Source organism: Radiomyces spectabilis, assembly GCF_025331425.1.
Source record: "Radiomyces spectabilis strain NRRL 2753 chromosome Unknown BYT42scaffold_2, whole genome shotgun sequence".
Taxonomy (NCBI): Eukaryota; Fungi; Mucoromycota; class Mucoromycetes; order Mucorales; family Radiomycetaceae; genus Radiomyces; species Radiomyces spectabilis.
Window position 1 is genome coordinate 1,500,108 of NW_026251927.1, and position 27,739 is coordinate 1,527,846.

The 27,739-nt window shown below is 44.1% G+C and overlaps 8 protein-coding genes across 8 annotated transcripts; 5 read left to right on the top strand and 3 right to left on the bottom strand.

Annotated features, from left to right (window-relative positions):
* Nucleotides 1-472: 472 nt before the first annotated feature.
* On the top strand, nt 473-1,987 carry BYT42DRAFT_489729 (uncharacterized protein; the record flags this gene model as incomplete). The annotated part of the gene is made up of 6 exons (XM_051563953.1): nt 473-701; nt 795-943; nt 1,168-1,413; nt 1,474-1,717; nt 1,782-1,838; nt 1,908-1,987. 6 exons carry the CDS (start codon nt 473-475, stop codon nt 1,985-1,987), a joined length of 1,005 nt encoding a protein of 334 aa, XP_051427259.1.
* A 5,983-nt stretch (nt 1,988-7,970) lies between these two features.
* On the bottom strand, nt 7,971-10,631 carry BYT42DRAFT_628809 (trehalase-domain-containing protein; the record flags this gene model as incomplete). The annotated part of the gene is made up of 2 exons (XM_051572426.1): nt 8,477-10,631; nt 7,971-8,403 (listed from the first exon to the last, which is right to left on the bottom strand). Exons 1-2 carry the CDS (start codon nt 10,225-10,227, stop codon nt 7,971-7,973), a joined length of 2,184 nt encoding a protein of 727 aa, XP_051427260.1. The 5' UTR covers nt 10,228-10,631.
* A 1-nt stretch (nt 10,632) lies between these two features.
* BYT42DRAFT_190123 (uncharacterized protein) lies at nt 10,633-13,003 on the top strand. Its single transcript, XM_051562462.1, has 8 exons — nt 10,633-11,146; nt 11,210-11,386; nt 11,455-11,582; nt 11,645-11,766; nt 11,829-11,950; nt 12,021-12,434; nt 12,505-12,602; nt 12,686-13,003. The coding sequence occupies exons 1-8, from the start codon at nt 11,042-11,044 to the stop codon at nt 12,846-12,848; spliced, it is 1,329 nt and encodes a 442-aa protein (XP_051427261.1). The 5' UTR covers nt 10,633-11,041; the 3' UTR covers nt 12,849-13,003.
* An 11-nt stretch (nt 13,004-13,014) lies between these two features.
* Nucleotides 13,015-14,821, top strand: BYT42DRAFT_509268 (CRAL-TRIO domain-containing protein). Its single transcript, XM_051565129.1, has 4 exons — nt 13,015-13,704; nt 13,788-13,947; nt 14,012-14,114; nt 14,177-14,821. Exons 1-4 carry the CDS (start codon nt 13,103-13,105, stop codon nt 14,644-14,646), a joined length of 1,335 nt encoding a protein of 444 aa, XP_051427262.1. The 5' UTR covers nt 13,015-13,102; the 3' UTR covers nt 14,647-14,821.
* A 184-nt stretch (nt 14,822-15,005) lies between these two features.
* On the top strand, nt 15,006-16,504 carry BYT42DRAFT_602192 (putative methyltransferase-domain-containing protein). The gene is made up of 3 exons (XM_051571042.1): nt 15,006-15,691; nt 15,756-15,835; nt 15,902-16,504. The coding sequence occupies exons 1-3, from the start codon at nt 15,087-15,089 to the stop codon at nt 16,324-16,326; spliced, it is 1,110 nt and encodes a 369-aa protein (XP_051427263.1). The 5' UTR covers nt 15,006-15,086; the 3' UTR covers nt 16,327-16,504.
* Nucleotides 16,505-16,870: 366 nt separating this feature from the next.
* Nucleotides 16,871-18,808, bottom strand: BYT42DRAFT_628816 (glycoside hydrolase; the record flags this gene model as incomplete). Its single annotated transcript, XM_051572427.1, has 7 exons — nt 16,871-16,930; nt 16,996-17,505; nt 17,565-17,797; nt 17,858-17,979; nt 18,048-18,099; nt 18,160-18,271; nt 18,785-18,808. The coding sequence occupies 7 exons, from the start codon at nt 18,806-18,808 to the stop codon at nt 16,871-16,873; spliced, it is 1,113 nt and encodes a 370-aa protein (XP_051427264.1).
* A 75-nt stretch (nt 18,809-18,883) lies between these two features.
* Nucleotides 18,884-23,956, bottom strand: BYT42DRAFT_556500 (uncharacterized protein). Its single transcript, XM_051566784.1, has 17 exons — nt 23,693-23,956; nt 23,511-23,568; nt 23,241-23,362; nt 23,083-23,166; nt 22,799-22,990; nt 22,630-22,737; nt 22,432-22,534; nt 22,204-22,358; nt 21,817-22,123; nt 21,464-21,712; nt 21,299-21,393; nt 21,098-21,219; nt 20,898-21,019; nt 19,775-20,829; nt 19,622-19,693; nt 19,376-19,545; nt 18,884-19,314 (listed from the first exon to the last, which is right to left on the bottom strand). The coding sequence occupies exons 1-17, from the start codon at nt 23,810-23,812 to the stop codon at nt 19,203-19,205; spliced, it is 3,246 nt and encodes a 1,081-aa protein (XP_051427265.1). The 5' UTR covers nt 23,813-23,956; the 3' UTR covers nt 18,884-19,202.
* Nucleotides 23,957-25,684: 1,728 nt separating this feature from the next.
* On the top strand, nt 25,685-27,629 carry BYT42DRAFT_556505 (WD40-repeat-containing domain protein). Its single transcript, XM_051566785.1, has 8 exons — nt 25,685-25,857; nt 25,932-26,047; nt 26,126-26,285; nt 26,356-26,597; nt 26,695-26,960; nt 27,023-27,181; nt 27,243-27,344; nt 27,413-27,629. The coding sequence occupies exons 1-8, from the start codon at nt 25,722-25,724 to the stop codon at nt 27,459-27,461; spliced, it is 1,230 nt and encodes a 409-aa protein (XP_051427266.1). The 5' UTR covers nt 25,685-25,721; the 3' UTR covers nt 27,462-27,629.
* Nucleotides 27,630-27,739: the final 110 nt, after the last annotated feature.

Genomic DNA, 27,739 nt, shown 5'->3' on the forward strand with positions numbered 1-27,739 from the left:
ATCAAATGATCAGTCTGTCACCTAAAATATTCTCGCTTTGATGCTTTCCTGCAATGAGTCTAGTTTTGCCTGCAAATGCAATATGGCGGCTTCCTGAGAAATCGACGTACAGCAACTTGCTCAAGTAAGAACTAAAGACAGTAGCACGGGTCAGGATTCATCAAATAGAGCTTGTTATAGCTAAATACTGCTATAAAGAGTAGAGGCGTAAAAAATGGATACGAAACGTATCGCTTATATCGGCATCTCACCGTCCTGTTACTGCTGCATGTGACAGCAAAAGTTTCGGATACATTTTCTGGCGATTTTCTGTTCGTTTTTGGAACACAGTCGATCTAATTCAAGTTCAGCGCAGCCTTAATACAATTAGGCGCTGTTTTTCCCCACACCTTTCTTCCTTTCTCCGCTTTGTCTGTTTTTGTTGATTTCTCTGCCATGCCTAAAGTTGTGATCCTCGGTAAATGTGCTATTAATGTGCAATAGCCACTCACCAATATGGCAGTATAATTTATGCGTGCGTTATCATCTAGGCGCCGGGGTTACTGGTCTGACAACTGCGGTGACTTTGCTCCAGGAGGGCTATAAAGATGTACTGGTGGTCGGAAAACATCTCCCCGGTGATATCGACGTTGATTATACGTCTCCCTGGGCGGGTGCTTCTATCCTTAGCTTTGCCCACAGTAAAGACAAACGTCTTCAAGGTGCTTATCGATTTTTCTGTTTTGCATTGTGTGTGTAAGAAAATCAGGCAATAGATCCGCTTACCATATATTGTTACTTTCTCTTGCCAATAGCCATCGATAAATATTCTCTCAAGGTGTTCCATCGCTTAGCCGATGAAGTGCCTGAAGCGCCTGTAATGTATTGCCCCGGCTATCAGTTTCATACCGAAGAGGACGAAGCCGATCACGACAGCACCTGGGTGAAAGATCATTACTACGACGTATGTTGCTTCTGAGCGCATGTTTTGCATTTGATTATGACTCATGTTTATACGATTTTACAATTTACTAGTTCGAAATGATTCCAAAGGAGAAGCTTCCAAAAAACACTGCTTTCGGTTACAAATTTCTAACATGTAAGAAAATGAAAAATCGTGCATTCTTTTTCTCACGTTGGGTCAGACAATGACTCACGGTTAAAACAGTCACTACTAATGCACCGGAGTACTTAATTTGGCTCGTCGACGTGCTTAAAAAACTCGGAGGTGATCTGAAGCGTGCGGAATTTGATTCTATCCAACAAGTCATTCACACTTACAAGGATGCCGAGATTATTGTCAACTGTTCGGGTATGGGTTCAGCTGAGCTCAAGGATGTACGAGATACCACCATGTATGGAATCCGCGGTCAGACGGTCCTGGTGAAAGCTCCGCATATCAAGACCCAGTGGTACCGCGATGGTAAATCATCAGTTTACAAAAGAACCAACATGTCTCCGAGTCATGGTTATTCATGAAAGGAATTAGGCAAGGGTACACTCACTTATATCATTCCTCGACCGGGTGGCAACGTTATTTGCGGTGGAACTTTTGATACCGTTAATAAGAGCCCTGTCCCCGACGAAGAGCTGTCAAAAAAGATTCTGCGCGACTGTTACGAACTGTGTCCTGATCTCACTCACGGTCAAGGTCCCGAAGCTTTTGAGATTGTATCGGTGAACGTCGGTTTCCGTCCCGGTCGGAAAGATGGTATCCGTCTGGAAAAGGAAACGCGAGGTAAGGACTAGAGAGAGATTGTCAATATTCTGGAGCTTTTATTCATGAAATATGATAATTTTAGTGCGATCGGACGGTCGTAAGGTAACCGTTTGCCATAATTACGGTCACAGTTCCCATGGTAAGGCGAACGATGGGTCCACATGATGGAACACATTTCATTTAACTGATTCATCAACGTTATCACTAGGTTTCCAATCCAGTTGGGGTTCAAGCGCAAAGGTTTTGGAATTACTCAAGGATACGACAGGCCGATTATCCAAATTGTAAAGAATAAAAATATCCAACAACATCATATCGCAATTGAAACTGGAGAAGCGGCATGTTGCAAATGATTATGGCATTTATTGGATCGTGCGGTCCGTGTATCGCTTATACAAAATATGAGAGGTGTTGTTGTTTGTCTCGGTGTTGGAGTTCAGATGGAAATGAAATAATTATACAATCGTCAATGATGTTGATGGCAGAAGAAAAGGAAAAAAAAGGCTAAAGGAACAAAAAGCTGAGAGAAGGGAAATACTAAGGCTTGATCAAATACAAATCATAATTCATGGGTTGTTTTTATTATTGAATACATTGATGGATTTTTGCAAGCAAGTAAGAATGAATAAAGAATAAAGAATAAATTATGAAGTCAAATTTGCATGTGAACGATAAGAAGCATATGTCGAAGAAATAAAATAAAAAATATACAAAAGGAAGCAATGGAAGCAATGGAAGCAAATGAAGCAAAGAGGAAATATACAAATGAATAATGAAAAGCGAATATGTGTCTGAAACCAGCGATGAATGGGGAGCACAAAGGTGATGATTCTTGTAGTGATCCAACGATATCATAAGGCGGTCCGTCGTAGGCCGTAGCGGAGCATCTGGTGCATGGCTTTGGTGATATGTATGCATGAGTAAGCAGTGTGTAGGTATGTATATGTGAGAATTGTTTGCGTGTGTGGATTGTGTGAGTGAACGATGTATATGTGTGAGCGTTTTGTATGTGTGTGAATTGTATGCATGTGTGAGCGTTTTGTATGTGTGTGAATTGTATGCATGTGTGGATTGTGTGTGTGTGTGGATTGGATGATGTTATCGAAGACAACGGGAATGCCATATTGTTTTGGTCTTTTTTTTTTTTTTTTTTTTTTTGTAGATGTGCCATTTTTGCTTGCCAGATGTCTGCAGCCGTGCCTTGTCGGGATGCGCCGTATGATCGTCATTTTCGGTCCAACCGCATTCGTAGGCAATGGAAACTCCGGCTTCGGTATGCTTCGTCCTTTTCTTGACAATGGAAACTCCGGCTTCGGTATGCTTCGCCCTTGACAATGAGAGACTTGCCAACCCCCCGCCAGTGATGACCGACTGAGTGCGACGCAATTCAAGCCACTTACCAGCTCCAACCCCACTAGCTCATTTGCCCGTTTCCCCAAGGCGCCCGCACCGCTCTACTCAACCAACTGCTCCCCTCCTTCCGCCGCCCTCCTTGCTTGGATCTCCAAGCAAACCATTTGCATTCAGTGAGAAAAAGAAAAGGGGAAGGGGAAAGGGAAGGGGAAGGAAAAAAAAAAAAACCAAGTTGCTGGTCGACGTGCCGAAAACGCCGAAATGTCGTAGTTTCGAGTTGCGGAAAGTCGTAGTGTCGACGTGTCGAATGTCGTGTTGCCGAAAGTCGAGTTGCTGGAAATCGTACGTGTCGCAGGGTCGAATGTCGAGTTGCTGGAGATCGTCGTGTCGTAGTGCCGAAATGTCGAAGTGCTGGAAATCTTACCTGTCGTAATGCCGGGTGTCGAGTTGCCGGATGCCGATTGCTGATTCGTCGAATTGCCGGTGTGCTGGTGGTCGCCGATCGTCGTGTTGCTGGGTTGCCGGGACTTGGTACGAACGAAAGAGAGGGGAGGGGGAAAAAAGAGGGAAATAAAAAATATGGGGGAAGGGAAAGGGTAAAGTAGAGAAAAAAAAGGGGGGCCAAAAAGAAAAGGTTCTCACTGAAAAGGTTTGCGAGTTACAAGGCTCACTGGATGACTTTGGAGGAGAAAGAACAGCGGCGAGCAGAGACAGTACGAAGCAACCTCGGATCATGTGGGGCTATCGCTAGCGAAGCCTTCACTGGCAGAGGTGACTTGAACCACGAACTGGAAAAGCAAACCACAAAGGGCTACTCTCCAGCCAAAGCGACACCCGAAGGCGCCACTTTGCACACCCAGCCGGTCGAAGCTTGCAATTCACTGGGTGACGAGACGCCTAATAAAAGAAAAATATGGTTAATATGACTATGTGACTCATATGCTGATGGCTGCTGGGCAACTTACCAGTCAAGAGGGGTGGCGGTGACGACGGGAACTATGGTGCAAATAAAGAAGTCTTAGTTATACGTTGTAAAAAGCGCACTGAACAAATAAACTGACCAAAAGTTGTTCCCGGGATGCACATATTTGGCCCCTTCATGGACGAAGGGACCAGCCTCTGTGGCTCCTTGATTGGCGCCACCAATCTTAACTGAAGGAGCCACAGAGGCTCAGCTTTGACAACGCGTGCCAAGGGAACGGCGACCGACTTGCCCTTATTGAGGGTCTTTGCCTTCTTTGATGGTCGCTCCTCAAATGGAGCCTGGTCATCGTCGGCTGCCCATTGACGTTTCTTCGGGCAGGCCGACGGAGGAGGACGGACGACGACGGTGGGCTTACCCGCGACCAACTTTTGCTTTTTGGCCGCGGGAACTTGAACGGGTTTATCGTTTTCGGCTGCCCGCTGGTGCTTTTGCGGGCAGACCGAAGGAGAGCAGACAGCAGCCACGTCATTGGCCCGCTTTTGGGCTCTGGGAGGGTGGGCGGGAGGAATTCCCGTCGGCCACAGTTCTAAGTGCGTAAAAAGTTTTGGTGAGTTTTTATGAATTTTTTATTGCGCGGATGGTTCTTACTGGGCAACACCGGTTCGAAATGGGGAGGGCCCAGATGAACCTTGACCTTCTTGCTGGGCCGTTCGTCCGTCTTGCCGATTTCCACGGCGTACTGCTTTCGCTTTCTGGTACGCACGTCGGCGGCTTCTTCAACGTGCGAAAGCTCTACAGTATCAATAATTTGCGTTAAGTTTTCTTAGTTCTGAGACTTTTTCGTTGCGCGCATTGTCCTTACTAGGGAGCACAGGCTCAAAGAAAAACAGGTGGTGCTTCGTGACCGCCTTCGAAATTGCCACAACGTGGCGCTGGCGTCTTTTAAAAATTCGGTGCAACGGATGTTGGACACCCAAGGCACGGGCGCGGGAACAAGCGCGGGAACGAGAGAGAGATCGAGAGAGAGAATGAGGGAGAGAACGAGAGAGAGGACGAGAGAGAGAACGAGAGAGAGGACGAGAGAGAGAACGAGAGAAAGCGTTAAGAAGCATTTTAACTAAAAAGAAAACAGTGAGAAAATCAGGGCAACAAAGCGAGAAAAAAGTTACTGAGCTATACTTACGAGTAAGTCAAGGAATTCTGTAAACAATAAAGAAAAAGAAATTAAAAATTGTCGCGTTTGATTAGAATAAATACTCAAAGAGAAAAAAAAAACCACGTCCTGATTTCCTTTTCTTGAACAATAAAAAAAATTACACTCGAATTTCCTTTTTTGGGCCGCCATTTAACTTAGCGCCAGCACCCTGTAGATTTTCTACTGCCAGAGCAAGCAGTGCTGGCAGTGTGGAAAGCATCAATTTATTTTGTAGCGGTTATTTCGATCAAAATGGGCCAAAAGCGTGCTGTTTCGTGCTGCTACGTGACAATTGCTCCTGGTTACACGATCGCCTGCTTACATGTTTAAAAACATCATAACCGTGAAATAGTATCCTATCCATATTATTCCTCGTATTAGATGTTAGCTGGACTTCACCATCGTATTTCCAATAGATAGCTCGATATGTTGATTTGCATTGTCTCGTTCGGAAGTAACCTTAGTACCTGGATGTCATAATTTCGGGGTTGCACTGATGAAACACAAAGTTTACGGTCAAAGCGTCGATCCGCCCCTGCGTTGACATTTCCCAAAACGGCTATTTCTTGACAAACACGGAAATCAGGAGGCATAAGCGTTGCATCCACATCGTCGCTGTATATTTTCTTGTTGAGGATAAATAAATGGGTTTCTGATCATGACAAGTAAGTTTGTGATGGAAATATTTCCATGTTTACATGCATAAATTGGTGGCGGATAATGATCTCAGTTCAAAATTTTAGGTGCCAGTCATGATCCCTCCACATTTTTAGAATCGCCATTTTTTGTTATCCACATTCATTCGAGATCATTTGTGAAAGCCTATCTGTTGCCCTCTAATTTAGTTATATAAATTTTTCATCTTATTCCATTATCATTATCAACATGTCTGCTCTGGTAAATTCTTAAACAATCTTCCCCTTGTCCATGCCACGATAAATCATAATGACAGGCGAACCACGGAAGATTTGATCAGTCTGCAGCATCCGCTATATATGACCCAATCCCCCGCGTAGATACGCCTTATGGTAGTGCGTCTCCATTCTTTTTCACCCTTTCCGCGATTCTCAGCGAGCCCAACAGTTTTTCCGCCCCTAATGCGTCGCGATACCATGGTCAGACGTACCCACCAATAAGTACCTTTACGAATATGTGTAAAAAACAGCAGCACTCCTCCCACATTATCTTCACCCATTATCTTTGGTTGGGGCGCCACTACCTGTATAAGATTCATAACTGCCACGAATAACGACAAATTTACTGTACGATTTCGTTGGGTGCGTTAGGTGTCATAGATGGTCGTTGTAATAGAGCCTCGGGCTGTATCAATGTTGACAAAAACTGTATGTTGAGTTTCCGGTCACAGTTCTGTAAGTGGTTACCTAAGGCTGCAATCGGTGTCGTACTGGTGTTCGGATCTTCTGCGTTGCTGAATGCCGAAATATAATTCACCATGTCCTCAGAAAAGTTTCCACGACGAAGAAACGTCTTTTCTATGCTTTCATCGTATGATCAAAAACCATCACCGAAAGATTGAATAGTTGTTTTCCTCACTCTCACGCTACTTGTTGTTATGGAACCAGTGGTTATCCAATTCTCAAAAGTCGCGCGATGTGTTGGTCATGGACGTTGCATAGTGAAGCAGCTGTATTCGTTTCTTCCTGTCTTTCCTACAGCCGGAGCAGCGTAAAATACGGCCGTTTTCGTGAAAATAGTAGATCTCCCGGTCGGCAGCAATCCACTTTCCCTATATGCTTACCTTGTCCGCTTCAAGACCTGACACATATCGGCAGACCCCCTTTCAATATGAATTCGGTTCATCTCGATCAGATGGTTCTTGCGAACATGGACAATCATCTGCTTATCATGTCGCGTGCGAAAGAATCTAAACCTAAACACCAGATACGCGTCAGCAACTTCGCAATTGACAACCCTCCAACCTAGACGTTAGAACTGGCACGCCCTCATGCCATTCTAACCACTCACGCACCAGGCATCCCCAATCTGCTGATTACTCTACCGAATGGAGTGACTTCCACAGTTTCCTTTGGCCCTTCGAAGATTTGCAACACTTAGCTTTTGGACGAAACCAATGGCTGAAATTAGAAGAATCCTATCGAACCAAAGCACCCCACTAAACAAGTACTTTCGCCTTGCACCAAAATCCGAGAAGTCGTCACGAGTTCCGATTTGTCGGTTAACTTGGTGGCCTACCTTACCTTGGAATAGCCTTGTTTATTACATTTTTATCGAGAATAAAGCTTAATCTCATCGTATAACATCTCAATCAATATTTACGAAGATGACGACATATGATGCTTGCCTGCATGAATTGGAGCAGGCCCGAATCTCCGTCCAGACATTTTTTAGGCCGCAGATATGATCCATCGGCGTCCTTGGGATGGCTTGTTACCCATTTTTGTATTCTGGGATTGCAGTAAAGATCAACTGAGTATTTTGGACTGGCCACCGAGCTCAACGGCAAAAATATGGATACGATGTAGAAGATCCCGTCTCGGACAGACTTTTTGGGACAGTGGGACATAATGCCTCTAAGTATCTTATTTCCACTTGGCGATCAGCAGTATACATGTTTAACAAGGGTCAAAGAATCCACTTGTTATGAAATCCAAAGAATCGCCCGTTTTTTTTTTATGATTGCTGTCAGTTATTGTCGTTGTTTGAATTTGGAATTTTAAAGAGTGAACATTATATACTTTATCATTGAAAACGAAGAAAAACAAAATTAGCACAGTTATGCAAATAAACAAGGGACAAGATGCATCACAGAAGGGATTTTATGATGCATTGGGAGCGCGGTTGGCCATCATGTTGGCACTGGCGATACCGCCAACATCGGTGGAGATACGTGTGATGGCAGCATTGACGCTACCGTTTCTTGTAAAGGCTCTTGCAGCCATTGCGGATGTGCGGCGGCGGCGCATGGCAGCATCTTCGTCTTCCACGGTGAGGTTGGCCTTGTCACGAGCCATGGCCCTTTCAAAGAGAAGATCGGGAAGGGTACAAGTACCGAGGGCACGACGCATTTGTGTATTCAAGTAGGACAAACCAATCTGGTACGAAGCATTCATCCAGCCAAAACCTTCACGGGGTACAAACTTGAAATCGGTACCAACATTGCCGTATTCGACTTCCACTTTGTGCGACAAACTAACCACGTCAAATTTCTCCGGAACCACACCATTGAAATCGACAAAACTCTTGGTAATACTAAGATATTTACGTTCCCAAAAGACTGATGTGAGGACCATGTTCGTACCATTATTGACTAGTTTATACTTACGTATACAGCCATCGATAGGCTAATCGTCGAGCAATGTCCATCATGCCATATTTTTCAAAGCCGACCCAGGCCATGATCTGATGCGGAGCCCAGCCAAATGGGAAATCCCACTGACGGTTGGGACGATCAAGCGAAATTTGACCACGCGATTCTTCGGTACCAGACACTAAACCACCGATGACTTCGAATTTGGGAAGCGATTTCTTGGTCATTTTCGCGGCTTGCTCAGCACTGGCGCAGCCGGCCCACAAAGCCCAAAAGGCAGTGACACTATCATAATCGGCTTGTTCCTCTTTGACAGTGTTGTAATCATAGTAAAGAGATTCTTCCTCGTTCCACAAGTATTTATCGATGCGTTCGCGACGTTGTTTTGCTCGCTCCAACCATTCTTCGGATGTCTGCTTTACACCGTCAAACGAATCAAGTTTGTCATCCAGATAATCGCGAATGGCATCAGCAATATCCATTTCGTATTTGTAGAGCAAAGCATTCAAATCAATGGTAGCCAAATTGGCGCAAACTTTTTCGAAGCGGTAGGTGGTATCGTGACCGGACTCTCGAACCGCACGATCGTGCAAGAAATACTCATCCAATTCCGGTTCCTTCACTTTACCGTCATTGTAGAGATCGTCGAATTCTTCAATGGTGACACCGTGTTTCTTGGCATAGGGAGCAATCACATGTCTGAAGTGGGAAGCTTCGGTTTCCGGAGGAATGCCCAGGCCTTCAGGTCGGTAACGAGACAGCATGGTCTTCTTGTCCAGTCGGGGTTCGCTCATCCAGACTTCGTGATATTCCTTGATGGCCGATTTAAAGATACGTCGAAGCCAATCCTTGTTTTCTTCTTCCGTGTCCGGATTCAGGCGTTCAAACACCTTGAGGGCCATGTCGGTAAGGAAAGGAGGCTGCGATCGTAGCAGATAGTAAGATCGATTGGCATTGAGCACTTTGCCGTAATACCGGATTTGATAGGCAAAGTTTTCGACCATGCTCCGAGCCAGCTCGATACGACCGTCCACCAGCAAACCAAGCGTAGCAAAATAGGAATCCCAACCGTACATTTCATTGAAGCGTCCACCGGGCACCACAAATGGCTCACCGACATATGTGGGGTTACCATCGTCGCCTTTCACTTTACGCATAGCCAGTGTCAGCAAACCGGGACGGTCATTGATGCTCTTTACGTATTCGGGAGTGATGTCCTTGGGAAGATATTCTACTTGCAGGTGAAGGTGGCTTCGGACTTCCGACACCTTTTTGTAAAACTCGTAAGCCTCCGTATCATCATGGGGTACATAAATACGCGGATTTCTATTGGTAGACCGATTCTTGGGATCGGGACAGATGACTTCAAGGCTGTCAGCGTCAATGCGTCTTGTGAGACCATCCCAAAAACAATGGCGAATCATGCGTGATAATCGATCGACGGGATTCTCATTTAAGCGTGCTTCATCAAGAACGATATGCTTGCGACCGTAATCGTTGGCCAATGCCAATTCTTGCAGCAAGTTGGACAACATATAAGTGCCTCTGATATCAATTTTTCGGTATCCACCGGAATCAGCCGTGCCCAGTGCCATGGTTTTCGGTCCCAAGTCATTAATGGTAATTTGAAAATCGCCATCGGTATCCTCCTGTTCCAAAATTTTGCGCTGTGTTTCCTCCACATCAATTAGGAATTTGCGTGCTTTGTTTTTATCATCTACAAAAACACCAAACGGTGTGACGGTTGAATGTTCATTCCTTTGCATGGCCGAGATTTATGTTCGCAATCATGGAATCACGAGCATCTTACCGTGCGATGCACGACGAATGCGTGCGGCGGACAATTCCGCTTGCGTGGCGATTTCTGGGCGGCTTCTCTGTAACAGTGAAGCATGCTAAGTCAGTTCTGTTCGAAATGTGCCAACCCCCGGCAAGGGTCATTCCAACGGCCAGTCCTTTCTTACCGTGTATGTTCGAGTACGGCTTCTAGCATTGTTGCCGGTAGTATAGTAAGTTGAAGCGGGCGCCAAGGCATCAAAATTGACGTCTTCACTAAAGTTACGTGCGCGAGACATATTTACAGTTAAAAGAAGATGAATGAAACCTAATTGAAAGCTTGCTAATTTTTTAGACGAGTGAATGATCTAAATTCTTTTTTTTTTTTTTTGGCCGTTTGTCTGACTTGTCTAAATTTTTTATGCTGTCGTCATAGTATCGGAACCATGACATTTGATACATTGGGGCTTTCTCATCAATGATGAGAAATAGCAACCAAAGTCGAATTGATTTCGTTATAAGTGTTTTTCTTGTTCTTTACATGTTTGACAATTATGCACAATGTACCCTTTGGCTGGCAGCAAGAGCACGGTGTCCCCTCTCTCCTTACTTTGTGCAACGCAAAATTCACCAAAATGATGCAAATCTACGTCATTTACCTTTTAACTCCGGGCTTTGTAACCAACAGGGCCGGTCCGACACTCACTGTTCAAACTCAGCTGATGTGCGTGCATTTCCAACCCCCCCAAAAGGTGAATAAGCCACTCTTTCGAATCTCCCGACTGACACTCAGGTCAGACAACGATGGTCCACGATTTCGACGCGATATGGAAAGATATTATACAGTGGCAAGGCGACATTCATAAGCAAGATGACGCCCTCAAAAGAAAAAAACCGATTCGTACCCAAGTAGGATTTACAAAACCTGGTACAGATAAATCTCGATCCAGCTCACCCTTTTCCCAACAATAGAATCTGCCTCCAGTAAGACGATTCACGGAGCTGATCATGGACGAAGGTCTCAAACCAGTGGGGCTTGAAACTCTTCAACATTCTCCAAAAGCTACTTCAACCACCGAGGCAATGGCAGCCTCATCTGCGAAATCAACAGGAACACCCGCAAAACGTGCTCAAGAGGAAAAAGAAAAGGTTGTTCAGTCAACATTTAGCGGTTGACAGATGGGCGTATGCTGATGATTTTTTTTATCACGTCTCAGGGAAATGCTTTTTTTCAAAGAAAGGAATATACCAAGGCCATTGTTCATTACAGTCAGGCCATTGATTTGGATCCGTCCGTGGCTGTGTACTTCGTAAACCGCGCCATGGCCTATCTTAAATTAAATAGGTAACGTTGCGCATAAAAAAAATCCTTGCGAGTTTTACTGTTAATCTTATATTCCTTCTCAGATATTTGGAAGCGGAACGCGATTGTACACGTGGTCTTCAATTGCAGCCAAAAAACGTGAAAGCACTATGGCGCCGTGGTATTGCGTTGCGCGAACTCGGCCGTGTGGAAGAAGCGCGGAAAGGTAGGTATCTGAATCCCCACAACCAACAGTCAGTTCCCCTAATAACTGTTACCTTGTCGCAGATTTTGAAGTCGCTTTGGCGCTGGAACCGGGAAACCAGGCTGTCAAAGAAGAACTTGGCAAGCTACCGCCGCTGAAATCATCCGGGAAGACATCAGCTACCGGAACCACCGTGTCGAAAGAGGTGAATTTATTATACAAATCCTATAGGAAGCGATGGCGCCATGGCGTACTCAACTTGGCACTCATAGAAGATCAAGATGCAAGAGCAGGCTGTGGAACCCACGGCAGCCACACGAAAACAGCTCCCTATCAAAGTGCTTGATGAAGCATACGTACCTGGCCAGTCAGGTATCACAGAAACAACCGAGTCAAGGAAAAAAACAAACGAGGGCAACGACATTGAAAAGCAAGCAATTGCACCTGCGACGAGCAAGTTCCCTGTAAAAGAATTGACCAAAGAAAAACCAACACCAGCAAAGCCGTCTGCTGCACCAGCTGCCACAACATTGCCCATTGCATCTCCCGAGAAATCCTTGCCAAGCAAGGTGACATCCACAGGACCATCTGGCTGGAAACCCGTGTGTCCAGCCACTAGTTTCGAATTTCAGAGAGATTGGAAGACGTGTAAATATCGAGGGGACGAAGCCTTGTATCAATACTTGCAGGTACTAATGTCTCTGATCCCTATTCTGGTGTGACTTTGCTGATACTTTATGCCTTTCATTGTGTGATCAGTGTATACCACCGTCGTCTTATTCAAAGACCTTTGGCTCCTCACTGGAATCCGATCAGTTTGAAAAGATACTTGATATTTTAGACCGTTTCTACACTCGGTAAGTTGGTCGTTTTCACAGGGCCTATTCACTATTCGGGATTTTTCGCTGAATGACATGCATTGGATGCGATGTATTATCAGAGAGAAAAGCGCCTCCGATATTTTTGAAGTGCTGCAGGGTTTGAGCCGAGTTCGACGGGTTGATATGCTGGTAATGTTTTTGCCCCCATCCCAAACCAAAGGTAAGCGAGGCATAGCCATCCAACCAAAAGCATACGTGGTGACTAAGCGAGACGTTCAATAGTGTTGGCACGCTTACTTGAGGGTGTAAGTGGACAAGTGGATAAAGACCAATTGGCTGCAGTCGCCAAGCCATTCGGTGTGCGAGTCTAAGATAGCTGTGTATCGGACATTGGAAATAAAAAGAAAAGTGAAAGTTTTTGCATATGGCCGATCTTTAAACTCCTTATTCTTGCCCCAATCGGCACCATCTGGAGCCCCAAAAACTGGTTTATTCCATCTTTATCAATTTTCCCTTACTAGACTATTTTTGCTTTGATGACTTCAACAACGTTATCTCTTGACGGTCGTTTACCTGGACATGCTGGTGCGCTGACAGGCGAAGAAACACACGCTTTAAAAAATTTATGGCTTCGTTTGTACGACCTTTTCAAGCAACCAGGAACCAAAGACGAACCTAAAAAGACTGAGAACGCAACTAAGCCAGCCGCATCTTCGTCCTATGGCTTTTTTGGTTTTGGCGCGAAAAAGGAAGAACCGAAACCGCAAGAAGTTTTCTTGGGCACCACTACCAACACGGATTACCTAAGTCTCCCACTGGACCAAGCTATCGGGTTGATTCCTGGAGCAAAGTTGGAAGCCTGTTTCTGGAATCTGGTGGCCACCGATAATCCCGATGCTACTCTTTTGCGCTTCTTGCGTGCTCGTAAATGGGATGCTGATGCTGCCTATCGTATGCTCATGAACTGTCTCCGTTGGCGAATCGTAAACCGTGTGGATGACATTGTTGCCTTGGGTGAGACAGGTTTGGCCGACGAGTTGGAGCGTTTGAACCCTGGCACAGGTGAATCTTTCTTGGAACAACTGCATTCGCGCAAAGCTACTCTTGGTGGTCCCGATAATCACGCACGAGGTGTATGGTACGTCATCCTATCTAGAGTATTTGTCTGACATACCCATTCTTATCTTTTTCACGGACTCAACTGATCTTGTATCGATATAGTTTTGTTAATGTCGCACGCCATCACAAGGAAGAACAGAGCTTGGAGGTGATGAAGTTGCTCACAATGTATATATTGGAGACTTCCCGTTTGTTCGGTGGTCATCCGAGTGACACTGTTTGCATATGTTTTAACCTCGAAAATTTCACCATGGCCAATATGGTAAAACGAACATTTGCACATGGCTTAAAAGCAACAGCAGCTCAATCAATCAATGGTTCTTTAGGATTTCGATTTCATCAAGTTCCTTGTTACGTGTTTGGAAGCTTACTACCCCGAAACGCTTGGTTTATGCATTGTCCACAAGGCGCCATGGGTGTTTTCAACGGGTAAAATATCAATACCTCTGTATTTGCATGCTTGTCTAATAACGCGCTGTAATACGGTATAGTGTGGACGATGATTACGCCCTTGCTCGATCCTGTCGTTGCCTCCAAGATCCGTTTCACCAAAACCTTGGACCAGTTGACGGAGTTTATCGCTGTGGATAATTTGCCCAAGGCTATTTCTGGCAAGGAAGACAATGCCAATATGGATGAAAAGATTCAGTTGGACGAACGACCCGCTCCTGGCCCATTAAATCGTCCTGAAACGCCGGCAATTGAAGAGTACAAGCATGCAATTGAAAAGTTCAAGACAGTCACTCAACAATGGGCTCAAAATACGTCAGATGACGATGATCAAGGAACGTTGGCCCGTCTGTCGCTCGCATGCAGTTATCGTGCAGCTCGCATCAAAGCCGAGCCGGACCTTCGAGGACCCACCATGTATCATGTCAAAAAGATGGTAACGATTAGCGACCAAGGCCGTTTGCTAATCAATCTATGTGGAAAGCAAGAAGATACCACCGAGAGAGTTTAAACCAAATACTTATGATGATAGCATTTTTGTACATATGGTTACCATTTTTTTTTTCTTTATTCGCTTCCAGAATACAACAGAGCACTTTTTTTCCAATTGGATAAAACGTCCCTCTTGAGAATAATTATGACCCGCAAAGCTTTTTAATACAAACTTCCATCCAACCCTATACTCGAATCACAATGCGTGTCTATTTTGAAAACCATGCAACTTTTGCTTTTAAAGTCTCTGTAAATGACATCGGGGCAGCCAACAAGTATGGAAAATGTGTTTGACAATTACCACCGCCCTCATCCGAATTCAGATGATGATGAAACTGTGACAAGAGACAAAAAGATCTAGTTTTCCAGATTGATATTCCGCATTTGGCAAAAGAGGACTTCTTCCTTTTATTGGGTTTGTTTTGGGCGAACGTCTTCCCCACTTTTTCATTAAAAAACATGCCCACGCCCTTATATTATATTCGATTTGCCAAACCACCTCCGGTACAATGCGTTGTGAATCAGCCCTTCACCGTGGTGTGGAATATAGAGAACGATCTCGGTGACATGGTGTACTGGCATCCTGTACCTGTCATGTGTCGGATCGAAGCATCCAGGACCGATGTCCAACTGCGATTAGCTCCAGCTCAAAGTAAGGGCAGTAAGAGCAAACCGATCAGTGTAAACCAAGGAGCACCAACGTCGGCGCCCGTGATATTGACATACGATCCTGCTCGAGGCGGTGGCATGGTCACTCGGCTGATGCTCGAGAGTGCCGGTTTCCAAGGTCCAATGAAATTTCGCTTGATATTTGAGCTAGCGGCTGGTGCCCGCCAAGGGCACGAGCACAATGTATGGAGGAGGGCTTTTCGCTTTGACCAATTCGAGCCCGTATGGATCATTCCGACATGGTCCGTGATGTTGCACGTGATCAAATCCGAAGCTCACCGCACCGCCGGCGATCGGCAAGAGGATAAGCAAGCAGAGAGAACATTGATTGCAAAAGACCAGCAGCTCATTAACATCAGGGAAGACGCCTTTCAAAGTATTGCTCGACACGTATGGTACGTTAGTGACGAACAAATATATAACGAACAGCGTCAATTTACTAACCGATCTGTGCTATAGGGACTGCGGACTGGCTATGTGCCATTACATATCCTACCGTATACGGCTATTGCAAAAGTATCAGCATATCATCGAATTAGGTAAGGTGTCTGTTCTGTCGCAGGGATCGATGTGGACCTTTTTTTAATAGATTTTATTCTTACCAGGCAGTGGGACAGGTCTAGTAGGCATTTATTTTGCTTCGCTACTGGAGCCTCGGACCATGTATCTGACCGATCTGGCGGACAGTATCGATATCGTAGAACAGAATGTTACACTAATGGAGCCGGGTCAAACCAATGTGGTTGTAGAAGCACTCGAATGGGGAGATAAAAAAGCTACACCTTGGATGGGACCGGTGGATCTTATTTTATTGACAGATGTGTTGTACAACCAAGGATCGCACGACGTATTACTGGACACGGTGGACCGTCTGATGCGGGGAAATACAAAAACATTGCTCGCGTACAAAGAACGCAATCCGGACGAACGTGTGTTTTTTACAAAGATCAAAGAACGCGGCTGGCGTTGTGTTCGGGATGAAGACACTGCCTTTTCATGCGAAATCTATTGGATCGAACCTGCATGCTAAATTTTTTTTGGCAACTCTTCTACAAATAAGCGTACAATGACCGAGAATACCCGACCATGCCAGCGGTCGCTTGCATGTATAATTGTTATTTTTCGTTTTATATAATCTCTCTGTACATATGCATAGATTTATTTACTTTTGATTTTAACGCTTTAAAATACCATAAAATAGATTCATTACACTGCCCAGTAATTGTTTTAGACTTTGCAGAAATCACACCCTCCTGATAGGGCCTGATCCAGTAGGTGACAGTAACAATCTAGGTCATTTTAAGGGCGTACTTTGACATCAAGTCTTATTGATATTGTCAGAAGATGGTGGACTGAGACGATTACGTGAAAGTAGTAATTCTGATTCAGTTAAATTGTAACGAAAGAAGGACCGCATTTAGACTATAACCATTCGATGGTTCTTTATTAATTGGAGGAATCTTGATCTCTCGATTACAAGAGGCGCAATTGGGGGGTAGGATTTTTTTTTTGGATTGTGGAGAATACGTCTACAATTAAACGCTATAAATAGCGTATGTTGCAATTGTTTTAAGTTAGAGTGGGTTTGTTCGAACAGGTTGAAGAGCATTTATCAAACTGTGCTGAGCATCATCCTGTGTAGAGTGAAGGGCGGTGTTACTGAAGAGCAAATAAAGAATAACAAATTTGTTGAACTTACCATTTCCAGCGACCACAACATGATGCCACCTAACTGGTTGTTGTTCACAAACTGAACCTTGGCACCTAGAGATCGCGGGTCGTCAAATGTAAGGAATTGTTGATGTTTATCATTGTAAGCATAGGGCGTCAAAGAAACCGGGTCCCAATACGAATGCCAGCCTGAAGCGTTGCGAAGAATCCCATCCTGTGCAATAGATCGCCATTGATATTCACCAGTATAGGCAGCCACGGCTCCCTGACAAGGATCCTTCTCCATATGATCGTACTGATCACCCTGAATTTGCTGTGTAGGACGACTGATAGCCACACCCATTCCAGAAGCCGCATTGATGGTCGTTTGAATTTTCGTAGTATAGCCGTAGAACGGAACTCCAAGCAAAATACGATCGCGGGGAATGCCTGCACTCACCCAGTTTTGAATAGCTTGGCTACCACTGACACCTCTTCTACTGCGAAGACCAGCATTAGCTTCGGTAAACTCGGATGTAGGGCCCATCAGATCGTAAGCCTATTGATAGCATGCGATGAGTTGCTGTTTTACATCGTAATACTGTATCCCCATGTTACCATAACGGCAAAAGCATCCACATGTTTTGCGAACCCACGATCCAGCCATTTGGAAGGTTCTTGGTTCATGTCGTTGAAAACGGTCGCACCAACAGCAGCCGTAATTAATTTACGTTGTTTAGGATACTTTTTGTCCAACTTTTCGCGTAAAACCTTGAAAAACTTTAACAAATTTTCGGTATCTTGAGGATGATTTTGGTTACAAGAAACGCCATCTGCACTATTTGGATATTCTACAGGTGAATTAGATAAGCAAGCAGTGATCAGAAATACAAAACACAAATAGTATGTACCCCAATCAATATCGATTCCGTCCAAGTTGTACTGATGGGTGGCTTCCACCAATTTGTTGGCAAACGCTTTGCGGGATTTTTTGTGACGAACAAGCGAGCTGAGGTGCACCGAACCAGTCCAGCTAGATCAAGGTTTTTGGATGAGCATGAAGAACAAAGATCAACACAGCGAACACAAAATAGGACTAACCCTCCGACACTCAGGCTGACTGGTTTTCCAAAACGATGAGCATGTTCTACAACTAAAGGGATACGTTAATATTCTTAACAATACCCACATCGAACAGCAAACAATAGATTACCTAAGCGCAGTCGAGCCGGTTCAAAACTGGTCAACTGACCATGTTCATCAGGGACCGCGAACGCGTAGTTCACACGATCTAGCTTGTGCCACGCAATAGTCTTGGGAAGATCCTAGAAAATTATCATATATGGATTAACCCACAGTTCTGTACTCCACAAGATCGGCAGATCAACAGATCAACGTACCCAGTCCACGACGTAAGTCACTAATTGCCGTCCAGCGGCGGTTGTAATGGCTGTGCAACCTAGCAACAGCAGGAGTATCCAAGACGATAACAAGCGATTCATAAAAAAGAAAATAACAGATTGACTACAGAGAAAAAAATAAAGTTGAAATATGGTGGGAATGGGGTGTCAAGCGAGACATTTTTATATTGATTTTGTTGCCACAACGTCCAAAAAGCGTAAGAATGAAAAAATCTACGAAACGAATAGCTGGTACGTTGTCATATTTCCCTGACAACTCCCGTCAAAATAATTGAATAAGGGAGAAAGTTTATTGGTTGTAAAAAAACGCAGGAAATTGAATCGAGATGGTGCTCGTCTGTTGGATGCTTGATCCCGCCTTTTTTTTTCCAGACTTTTTTTCTTATTACACGAAGGGAGTTCATATTGGAAGTTGACAACATGCCGACATCCAAGGAGCATATTCTGCAATGAAAATACAAGGCATGTCATACGATCAAAGTAAAAAAATGAACCAAATCTTTCCAAATAATACTAGTCGTTATGCATGTGAAAAAGTGAGAAATGATCAAGTCATCACAGAGCTTGTGTAATAATTTTTTTTTCTGCTTCAGATAGCTGAAACGCCATAAGATAAAGAAGGGAATAACAAAAAGGGGGGAATTCAAAGTTGCTAATATGGGTAAAACAAGGGAATCAAACAAACACAGGTAAAAGAAAACAAAGACAAGGGGTATAACGAAATCAGCATAAATATCTGTAATTGCATGGGAGAACAAAACAAGATAGCGTGATGAAAGATGAAATGAAGCTTAAACAAGAAAATTTGAATAGAATAAAACAGTGCAAAATAGCTCTATAGGACCTTACCACGTGAAGGTCTTTTGAATGCATCATCAGGGATGATGGTGTTGTCTAAAGGGAATCGTAACGCCACGCTTAATTCCTGGAGTTCTCGCGCCAATTTACTACGTACTAAATGAGAATCATGTGATGCTGTGAGGGGTTCCTCTCTCTCTGTCAGCTTACCAAGCGATTTGATGCCATTGATTGCGTTCTTTCAGGGCGCTTTCAAGCTTTTTGCGTATCTGAGCTTCTGGCGTCGGATGAGCTGGACGACCATCTTCCACTTCTTCGCTCGTTTCTGACGGTTGCTGATCCACGATGGAAAATATCTGATCTAGCTCGCCGTTGAATGCCTGTCATGAAAACAGCAGATGCGATCAATAGGTCATTATCCGCATCCTTAAACATATCATTTTCTTTTTCTCTTACCTCGTACAGCAAATCGTTTTCGGCCATAGCGTCCTGGTATTTCATATGAAGATTGGCTAAATCTTCTTCTTTCTATTAGAACAAGGGGTTTCGTCAATATAAGGACCCCCAGCCAAAAAAAAAAAAAAAAGATATACTAACAGAGTCAGTTACCTTTTGCAATTCTCTGGCAAGTTTACGTACAACTTCGCCTGTTTCTTCATAGTTCAGGTTCATATCTGCCCAGCGACGATTAAACTCTTTTTTCATTTGATCCATCTCCGAAATAAGTTTCTCAAACGGCATTGAGGATTGCAAGAAAGAATCAGGCGTAGTAGCTTTGACTTGGGCAAGAAGTTGGTTCACCTTCTTGTCAAAGGGTATCTCTGTCATATTAGTGAATAATTCATAGTTAAAAGGGGTATCACAATGGCTGTTGAATGTGGATGTGCTCGAACGACTTCCAAACGTAGAAAAGCCGCTGCTGTAATCCGTGGTCGATCCTGAATTGGAAGCCCCGCTCGGTGAGCGGAACAGCGAGGTGGAAATGGATGAATAGGAAGAGGTGGGTTGGAGAGGTCCAGGATGGTCGATCCCATGCGTTAAAGCAGCACATAACACGTTCACTCGTTCTTCTAAACGGTCGGATTCGGATGTCAATTTGTTGCGCAGAGGCTTAATTTCGTAAGACACGGTTTGACTTGGGTGAACACTGGGTCGGTAACAGCTTGCTTCATGCCGTTTACTATACATGCCGTGAAGATCATCCAAATACTGCCGCTGGGATGATGATTTGCGGAGTTGACTGTGTTGGCGTACAGACACGCTAGACGCCAAACGGTCCTCGTCATCGTCATCCGCAGTCCTGTTCCTCGTAGACGGGGCGCTTTTTGAATCGCTGTCTTGACTTTGAAAAGAACTGCAACTGGAAGAATAGTTACGCGACAGCTCTGTATCGAGGGCCAAGCTTCCGTATTCGCTGCTGATGCTCATACTGCGGGGACGGCGGGGACGGCGCTGGCTGCTGTTAGAAGCTTGCAAATTATGGTTGGGCGTAGTAGCGGAAGAGTTGCCCAAACCAGTAAAGAGCTTAAAAGAGGACATGCTGCGGCGACTGGTCAGTTCGCGTCGAATGGTTTGCCGCACCGTCTTGGTGCCTTGACGATGATGCGGCGAAGCTAATATGGCTAATCGTCCCACGTGTCGCAATGTGTTATCGCAAGCAAGTACTACACGGTGCATCAATAAACTCATCATTTTTTTTAAAAAAAAAAAACGCAAACAACACATGACGTACAGTTACCAAAAAACTGGTCTCGGAAGTGCTGGATATCGGCTTCAGTCTCGGCAGACATCTCCAATGTCGGTGACGGCATGTCGGTTACACACCCCACTGACAACTTACTCCGAATGGAAAATCTACACCACATCGGCATCACGCCATCCTTTTAGCAAACACAGTGTTCTGCTATTTTCGCCATTTGCAGTTTAACTTACTGATATATGCCGCTGGATTGCGCAAAGAGAAGCGCGATCATGTGCGGAGTAATGTAACATTTGCTCAGTATAGATTTGACATCAACCGAAGGCTGTTCCATATAGCATAGCGCAATATCGTTCTTATACACCATAAATATAATATAAGCGATCAAGAGACATGCCTCATTCTCCCATGAATGAATCCAAGAGTTAGCCTACCTTGTTGGGTATGAGATGATAATTGGACAGGCGGTAAATATTCGCAAAGAAATGGTGTCCTTTCCAAAAACAGTAGGACGAATGCAAAGCCATATCTGGTGAAAACATGTGTTACAATTTTTTGAAGCTACTCTCATTGGGCCAAAGTGGGCGACGCGTACTTACCGTTTTGTTGCCTGTGATTCGCTTTGGCCCGACCAAACCGTTCCAGAAAGGCTTGCCGCTCGTGCATCAGCGTGGACTGGTTTTTGCGAATGTAAGCATTCCCTTCCGTGGCGGGTGAAGAAAGACTAAACAGTCGAAGCCAGTCGTCTTGGAAATAGCCTTCGAGCACATCACGCGTTTGCGGGTCAACGTCCGGAGATGATAATGCCCCAGAGCCATTGTACACCAGCGTAAACGATGCGGCGAGATCTACATATACCACGAATATTATAAGACAACCGAGCCATTGACCTATCAATGCTGTCGCATTTGGACATAGAATTGTTTTTGCCAAAACAAAAAAGGAGGTTTACCTGTGTGGCCGTCGTGGATCTCAATATCATTCAGGGAGACCCATCCCTTGAATTTTAATTTCCGATCGATCCGTCGGTTGGATTCGCTTTTCCGAACCAATAATGATACCATTCCCGATTTATCGCGTTCGTGATCCAGTCCACAAAGTTCCATGCCATCGGCCGCATAGGTTGGTCTTCGTACCACCATCAGTTTATCGGTGAACAGAAAAAGAGTTACCGGACTGATCGGTTTGTAAGTTAACGCGTCTAATTCCGTTGCATCTAAATGGCATATCAGACTGCGCTGCTGGCTGAGTAATGAAGCCTAGAAATACGATAAAAAAGTAAAGCATTTTTATCAACACAGTGGCCTACTTAACGCTGACAAAAAGTTTCAACAATTACAGGACAGTTTTGGATCGACTGAAGCATGTTGTGAAATATACGGATCAGTTTGGTATGATAATCTTCGCTCATATTGGCGATTTCTTCCGCTTCCGCCAAGGATCCCGTCAATCCAGGTAAATCGATATGATCATCCGTAGTATGTTTTATCAGCTCTATAATGCGGTTGTCAGTTAATTCATCTTGGACGTAGTTCCTTTAATATGAAATATGAAGAAAATCGCTCACCTTTGAAAAACATGGTATACCGACCTACGCGTTGTCCTGGTAATGCCAAGTAATCATAGACTGTTTGATTTCCCATATCAGGACCGTGCTTATCTTTAGTTTTCTACCAGATCCGAATTTAGTAAGGGCCTTACAACGTGAGACTTACTGCAATGAGAACCATGGCACCAAAAAAATAAATAAGAATAAAACACCTACGTCGAGAAAGGCCTGGTACGATGCATTATGTTTTAATTCCTTAATGTTGAAGGCTTGGGCATTTTCAACCCCCAGCAAGTATTTATGGTAGCAACGAAACTGTTTCAACTAAATCAATATGTGGTCAATTGTCTGTCCTTACACAAAAAGTGATATACAATGGACTTACGTGTTTGAGGCACAGATCGCCAAAATTGATGCCCTGACCGGCCGCATCGCGATATCGGCATAAATCCTTGCAAAACGCTTCACTCACTTGCAAGATCTCCTCGATATTCATAAAAATTTTGTTACATTCATAGAGGCCTAGGATGGTTTGATGTTTGTCTTTGGTGCGCGTTCGTATAGGATGCACAATGAGCTGTAAGCATGATGCATGTGTAAAAATTTTTATCCAGAACACGGGATCAGTAACATGCATCTGCAGTGCCAGTAATTTGTCCCAAGCATTACCGAAATGAAGGATTTTAGATTGTTTGCATAGCTTATTTCCGTCCGTATAAATTCGTAAATCAAGTTTTGACGTCGTTCATCGTTCTATTGTGTTGGTTACCCGCCCCCCTTTCTGTTAGCTTATGTCAAACAACGTATGTATAGTTATGTAAAGTTACCTTGACGAAACGACGACGTTCAGTTACTGGGATAAGTGACGAGCGCCTGAGATGGCATCCAAGCAACGGGTTAGGTGCTGACGTGACAACTTCGAAGAACTGCTCGTAGGAGAGACTGGCCCCTTACAAAACAATGAACACGAAAAAGAAAAAAGAATCAGGGAATAATCAAAATGTTATTCATTTTTTTTTTTTTTTTTTTTTTTTTTTGTACGGGAGATCTCGGTTTACAAATCACTTTTTTCAAAGAAAAAAAAATTGATGGAATACCTAGATGTGGATCGTCAACGGCGGAACTGTCGTCAAGTAGAATGTCATAGTAGTGACACTGTTAGATTCGGTTCATGGTGACAATGTTAGGATAAAGGATACGATGCCAAGAAAATTGAAGAATCGGATACTGATAAGATTAAAACGATTAACGAGGAAAGAAAAAACTTGACGGGACGTACCAAAGGTTCCGTTACATCTTTGAAGGTGACATCGCTCCGAAACGAGTGACGGTCCTCTTCGGTCAGCTTGCGCGAGTAGATGTAGCCGTAACTTTCCAAGTTGACTTCGAGATCCTGCATCGTAGGGACGAAAGTAAAACTTGAAAGTCAGTGATTCTTCTTTTTGAGAAAGGTGACGGAGGCAAAGGAGAATGTGAAAATGGGTTAAAAGGGAAAAAAAAGAACACAAGTGTGGCCATTACCTCATTCATGAGTTGACTTGCGTCGGCTGGCACTGCCAATAGTCCGAAGAATGGGTACACAACGGAATGGCAAGGCTTGCCTTTAGGCACCCGCTGAGTGTCAATCCGTTCTCTGAAGTCCATCAAGGAATTGAGTGTCAAAAAACCTCGTATCATTCTCTTTCGATGCGTTTCACACACTGTAAGCAACTCTAAAGTGGAAAAGAATCAAGCAATAAAGAAATTGGGAAGCATCATCTTACTTTCAAGTTTCCTGCATTGATATCTCCATCCTGATGCGTCGGACGATCACTGATCTGCTGTTTGCGCGGAATCAAATCCCAATCTTTTTACACAAGTCGTCGCTGATAAAAATAGATTTCGCTTCCTCAAAGAAACAACCCTCCTTCTAACCAAAGCGATCTAAAAAGTTCGCGAATATGTCTAACATATCAGATAATGACTATTACCAATCAATATATAAAAAATCACCGCGAAATAACCTATAATTGTGAGCAAAGCTCCCATCCATCATAAGACATCTAAAAACCAAACTTGAAACATAATATCCAACTCTTGTGGCGGGTTATAGTGGCCGATGATCCGGGGATTCGGATGATAAGATGGCTGTTTAGTATATCATTTTCTAAAACGAGTTTTTCCAAGCCAGCATGAATTTCTCGATCGCCATATTGATCGCAGTTTGCTTCGATAAAGTCTGTGCACTGTCAACAGCTGCCTTCTCGTGCTTATACTCGGCGATCAGCCTTTTCGTCCGCTTTCACAAAATCTTTTCCAGGAAAAGCAGATCTTGACTCATAATAAAGTCTGATTATCGAATCATTTTTTATATGAAAAAAATGCAACGACATAATTTCTTGTTATTCATTTTATCTTCGTGCTGCTTGAGCTGGCTAAGTAGAGTATCCTTGAATATGTAACGTTGTGCAACAAAGACTGGGACTTCCATCTGAAATCATTAATGACTCTTTGATATACTGCAATAAACTTTGGGCAATAGCCGATAAAGTTTCAAGTTAGCAGGGGTTATTGAGTCCAGTATTTCCACTTGACGGAACAGATGTCCCTTTTCAGAACTATGTTATTGGCACTGTGATAGAATTGACAGATTTGCAATTCACCAGGAACTTTCTCGATCACCTTCTTATTAAGGAAAGCCGCATCTGTATTCTCTGCGCCAATGTAGCATGGTTAATCAAGCATTCGACAGTTGGTGCAACTTGGATATCGTATACTACATCGATGAGCTCGCTCTAATCGAGAGACGGCAGCAGCATCTCGGCTAGAATACGGATGCCACTGCTTGCAATGTTGGGTTCCTGTCCGTTACCACTACACAAAATATAACTGAGGGAGTCGTCCAATAACTTGCATTTGCTTTATTGATTTACCTTTGGTGGTTGCGTTGTAGAATCAAAGAGTCGAAAACTTCATCAAAGAGTCATAAGCCTGATTAAGGGGCCTGATTGGTCGATTATCTACAAATTGGACGCGTCCTTGCAAGGCACAGCCATTTCGCGCGTTTTTGCAGTCAAACCCAATAGCACTGTATTTTTCTTTTCGTCCATTTCTTGTGATTTATGAAAAGCTAAGCGTTTTAATTTTATGCAGTTTGTGCTTTGCCGCATGTTATGATTTTTTTTTTTTTGGTGAAGCATGATTTTGGACCCCCGACCTCGAGAGTATTCGGGCGGTGCGGGTGCGGGTCGGCATGAAAAATGTTTGACAATTTTCTGTGCCTGCGGGTTTTCTTTTTCCTATTGCCTGTTTCGATTGTCACGCTGAACATGAACGTGAGCGATAAGAGCAACAACGACTTGCTATTCATCAACTTCAACCAGGATTACAGTTGTATATCCGTAGGCACCAAGCGGGGTCACAGGATATACAACTGTGACCCTTTCAACAACTGCTACTCGAAATGTAAGTCTTTAAGGAATAGAATAGAATGTCCTTCCATCCTTTGCACCCGTTGCTCACCGTCTGCAATGATACAGCTGAGGGTGGAACAGGGATCATTGAAATGCTTTTCTGCACCTCGCTCGTTGCCCTGGTAGGAGCTGGCGAACATCCAGGTTTCTCGCCAAGGCATTTACAGATTATCAACACCAAGGTACGTCCTTGACGACCGTGAGAATGGCCAAACACAACCATCAGAGAGATAAGACATTGACCAACACTGTGATATTAGCGACAATCGACAATTTGTGAACTTACATTTCCAACATCCATCCTTGCTGTGAAAATGAACCGTCGACGACTTATCGTAGTCCTTGAAGAACAAATTTTCGTTTACGATATCAGCAATATGAAGCTTTTACACACTATTGATACGAGCCCCAACCCTTCAGGTACACAGGTGCCAGAGAATGATTTTGTTTCCACCTTTCATAAGCTGAGTGAGTTTGCCTGTTTCTGTAGCAATCTGTGCCCTGTCACCATCGAGTGAAAACTGCTACTTGGCTTACCCGTCCCGATCTTCCACCACTTCTCCGTTTGGCGGTAGCCATCAAGCCGCGCAACCATACTATGCAACCGGTGATGTGGAAATATTTGATACCCTGTCTTTGCAGCTTGTGAATATCGTGCAAGCCCACAAGACCCCAGTGAGCGCCATCACCATGAATTCGGAAGGAACCATGCTGGCGACCGCGAGTGAAAAGGTAAGGAAAACGATCTGCCGAGAAAAAGGGGGGAAGGACGGGATATTTCTGAAAAAGATATGATGATGGGTATATGTAACGTATCTGATGCTCGTAGGGCACTGTGATACGTGTTTTCTCGGTGCCGGACGCCAACAAACTGTACCAGTTCCGTCGGGGCTCGTATCCTGCCAAGATTTATTCCATGTCGTTCAACTTGGTGAGCACATTACTGTGCGTATCCAGCGATACCGAGACCGTCCACATCTTCAGATTGACATCAAGCGCGGGTTCAGGCGCCAGTGGCAGCAATGGTTACGTGAGTGGAGCGAACAACTATGACAGGCATGGTAACGATGTCCGAAGTCGGAGTTCGAGTGTAGGGTAAGCATGCAACAGAGGATGTTCCAATGTTATAGATGGGTTGAACAGTGCAGTGTTATTAGTCAAACCCTACGTCGATCCTCCTTGTTGGGTCGTAACTTAGCCGGTAGCGTAGGCTCATACTTGCCGGAAATGTTTACTGAGATGTGGGAACCTACCAGAGACTTTGCATCGCTAAAATTACCCAGTGCTGGTGTACGCAGTCTTGTTGCTCTCAGCAGGTAAGTCCTACATGTTCGAAAAATACGTTGAAGATTTTAACGCGTTCGCATTTTTTCAAAGCACCACACCGCAAGTCATGGTCGTTACTTCGGAAGGATACTTTTATCAGTACAATATCGATCTCGAAAACGGAGGTGAATGTGTTCTTCTTAAACAAAACAGGTGCGTCTAAAAATCGGGATTTCTCTGAGTTGTTGTGACGAGTTCTAATAACGATGTTATTTTAACAGTCTACTTGAACCTATTGAACATGATGTCAATAATCAAATGGGAGAATAGTTACTCGAACATTTTCTTCTTTTCTTTATTCTCCTCTTTTTCTTTTGACATCCAATATCATCCACTCGTTGCAGACATTTTATATGCATATTACAACTTTTTCGTTCGCGATACCCTGCTGTTTCCATCGTTGCTAATAAACCAGAACAGACTAATGCCGCTCGCATCTTCTTATCCACCTTGGCCTCCTTTGATATTATTGGAGAGTACAGTATGTGCAAACTCATTAAGGAATCTCGTACCCAGTTATATAAGCTTTGGGTGTTAAGGCAGTATTA

Excerpts from the sequence above, each read along its gene's own strand:
- BYT42DRAFT_556505 (XM_051566785.1), top strand. The coding sequence starts at position 25,722 with ATGAACGTGAGCGATAAGAGCAACAACGACTTGCTATTCATCAACTTC. Across the intron at positions 26,048-26,125 it reads TACAGATTATCAACACCAAG|CGACAATCGACAATTTGTGA; the intron begins GTACGTCCTTGA and ends CTGTGATATTAG. Across the intron at positions 26,598-26,694 it reads TGGCGACCGCGAGTGAAAAG|GGCACTGTGATACGTGTTTT; the intron begins GTAAGGAAAACG and ends TGATGCTCGTAG.
- BYT42DRAFT_602192 (XM_051571042.1), top strand. The coding sequence starts at position 15,087 with ATGCCCACGCCCTTATATTATATTCGATTTGCCAAACCACCTCCGGTA. Across the intron at positions 15,692-15,755 it reads AGTATTGCTCGACACGTATG|GGACTGCGGACTGGCTATGT; the intron begins GTACGTTAGTGA and ends TCTGTGCTATAG. Across the intron at positions 15,836-15,901 it reads TCAGCATATCATCGAATTAG|GCAGTGGGACAGGTCTAGTA; the intron begins GTAAGGTGTCTG and ends TATTCTTACCAG.
- BYT42DRAFT_556500 (XM_051566784.1), bottom strand. The coding sequence starts at position 23,812 with ATGCAGGATCTCGAAGTCAACTTGGAAAGTTACGGCTACATCTACTCG. Across the intron at positions 23,167-23,240 it reads AACGTCGTCGTTTCGTCAAG|AACGATGAACGACGTCAAAA; the intron begins GTAACTTTACAT and ends CCAACACAATAG. Across the intron at positions 22,359-22,431 it reads GTATACCATGTTTTTCAAAG|AGCTGATAAAACATACTACG; the intron begins GTGAGCGATTTT and ends ACCGCATTATAG.
- BYT42DRAFT_509268 (XM_051565129.1), top strand. The coding sequence starts at position 13,103 with ATGACTTCAACAACGTTATCTCTTGACGGTCGTTTACCTGGACATGCT. Across the intron at positions 13,705-13,787 it reads AATCACGCACGAGGTGTATG|TTTTGTTAATGTCGCACGCC; the intron begins GTACGTCATCCT and ends GTATCGATATAG. Across the intron at positions 14,115-14,176 it reads GCCATGGGTGTTTTCAACGG|TGTGGACGATGATTACGCCC; the intron begins GTAAAATATCAA and ends AATACGGTATAG.
- BYT42DRAFT_190123 (XM_051562462.1), top strand. The coding sequence starts at position 11,042 with ATGGTCCACGATTTCGACGCGATATGGAAAGATATTATACAGTGGCAA. Across the intron at positions 11,387-11,454 it reads CTCAAGAGGAAAAAGAAAAG|GGAAATGCTTTTTTTCAAAG; the intron begins GTTGTTCAGTCA and ends ATCACGTCTCAG. Across the intron at positions 11,767-11,828 it reads TGTGGAAGAAGCGCGGAAAG|ATTTTGAAGTCGCTTTGGCG; the intron begins GTAGGTATCTGA and ends ACCTTGTCGCAG.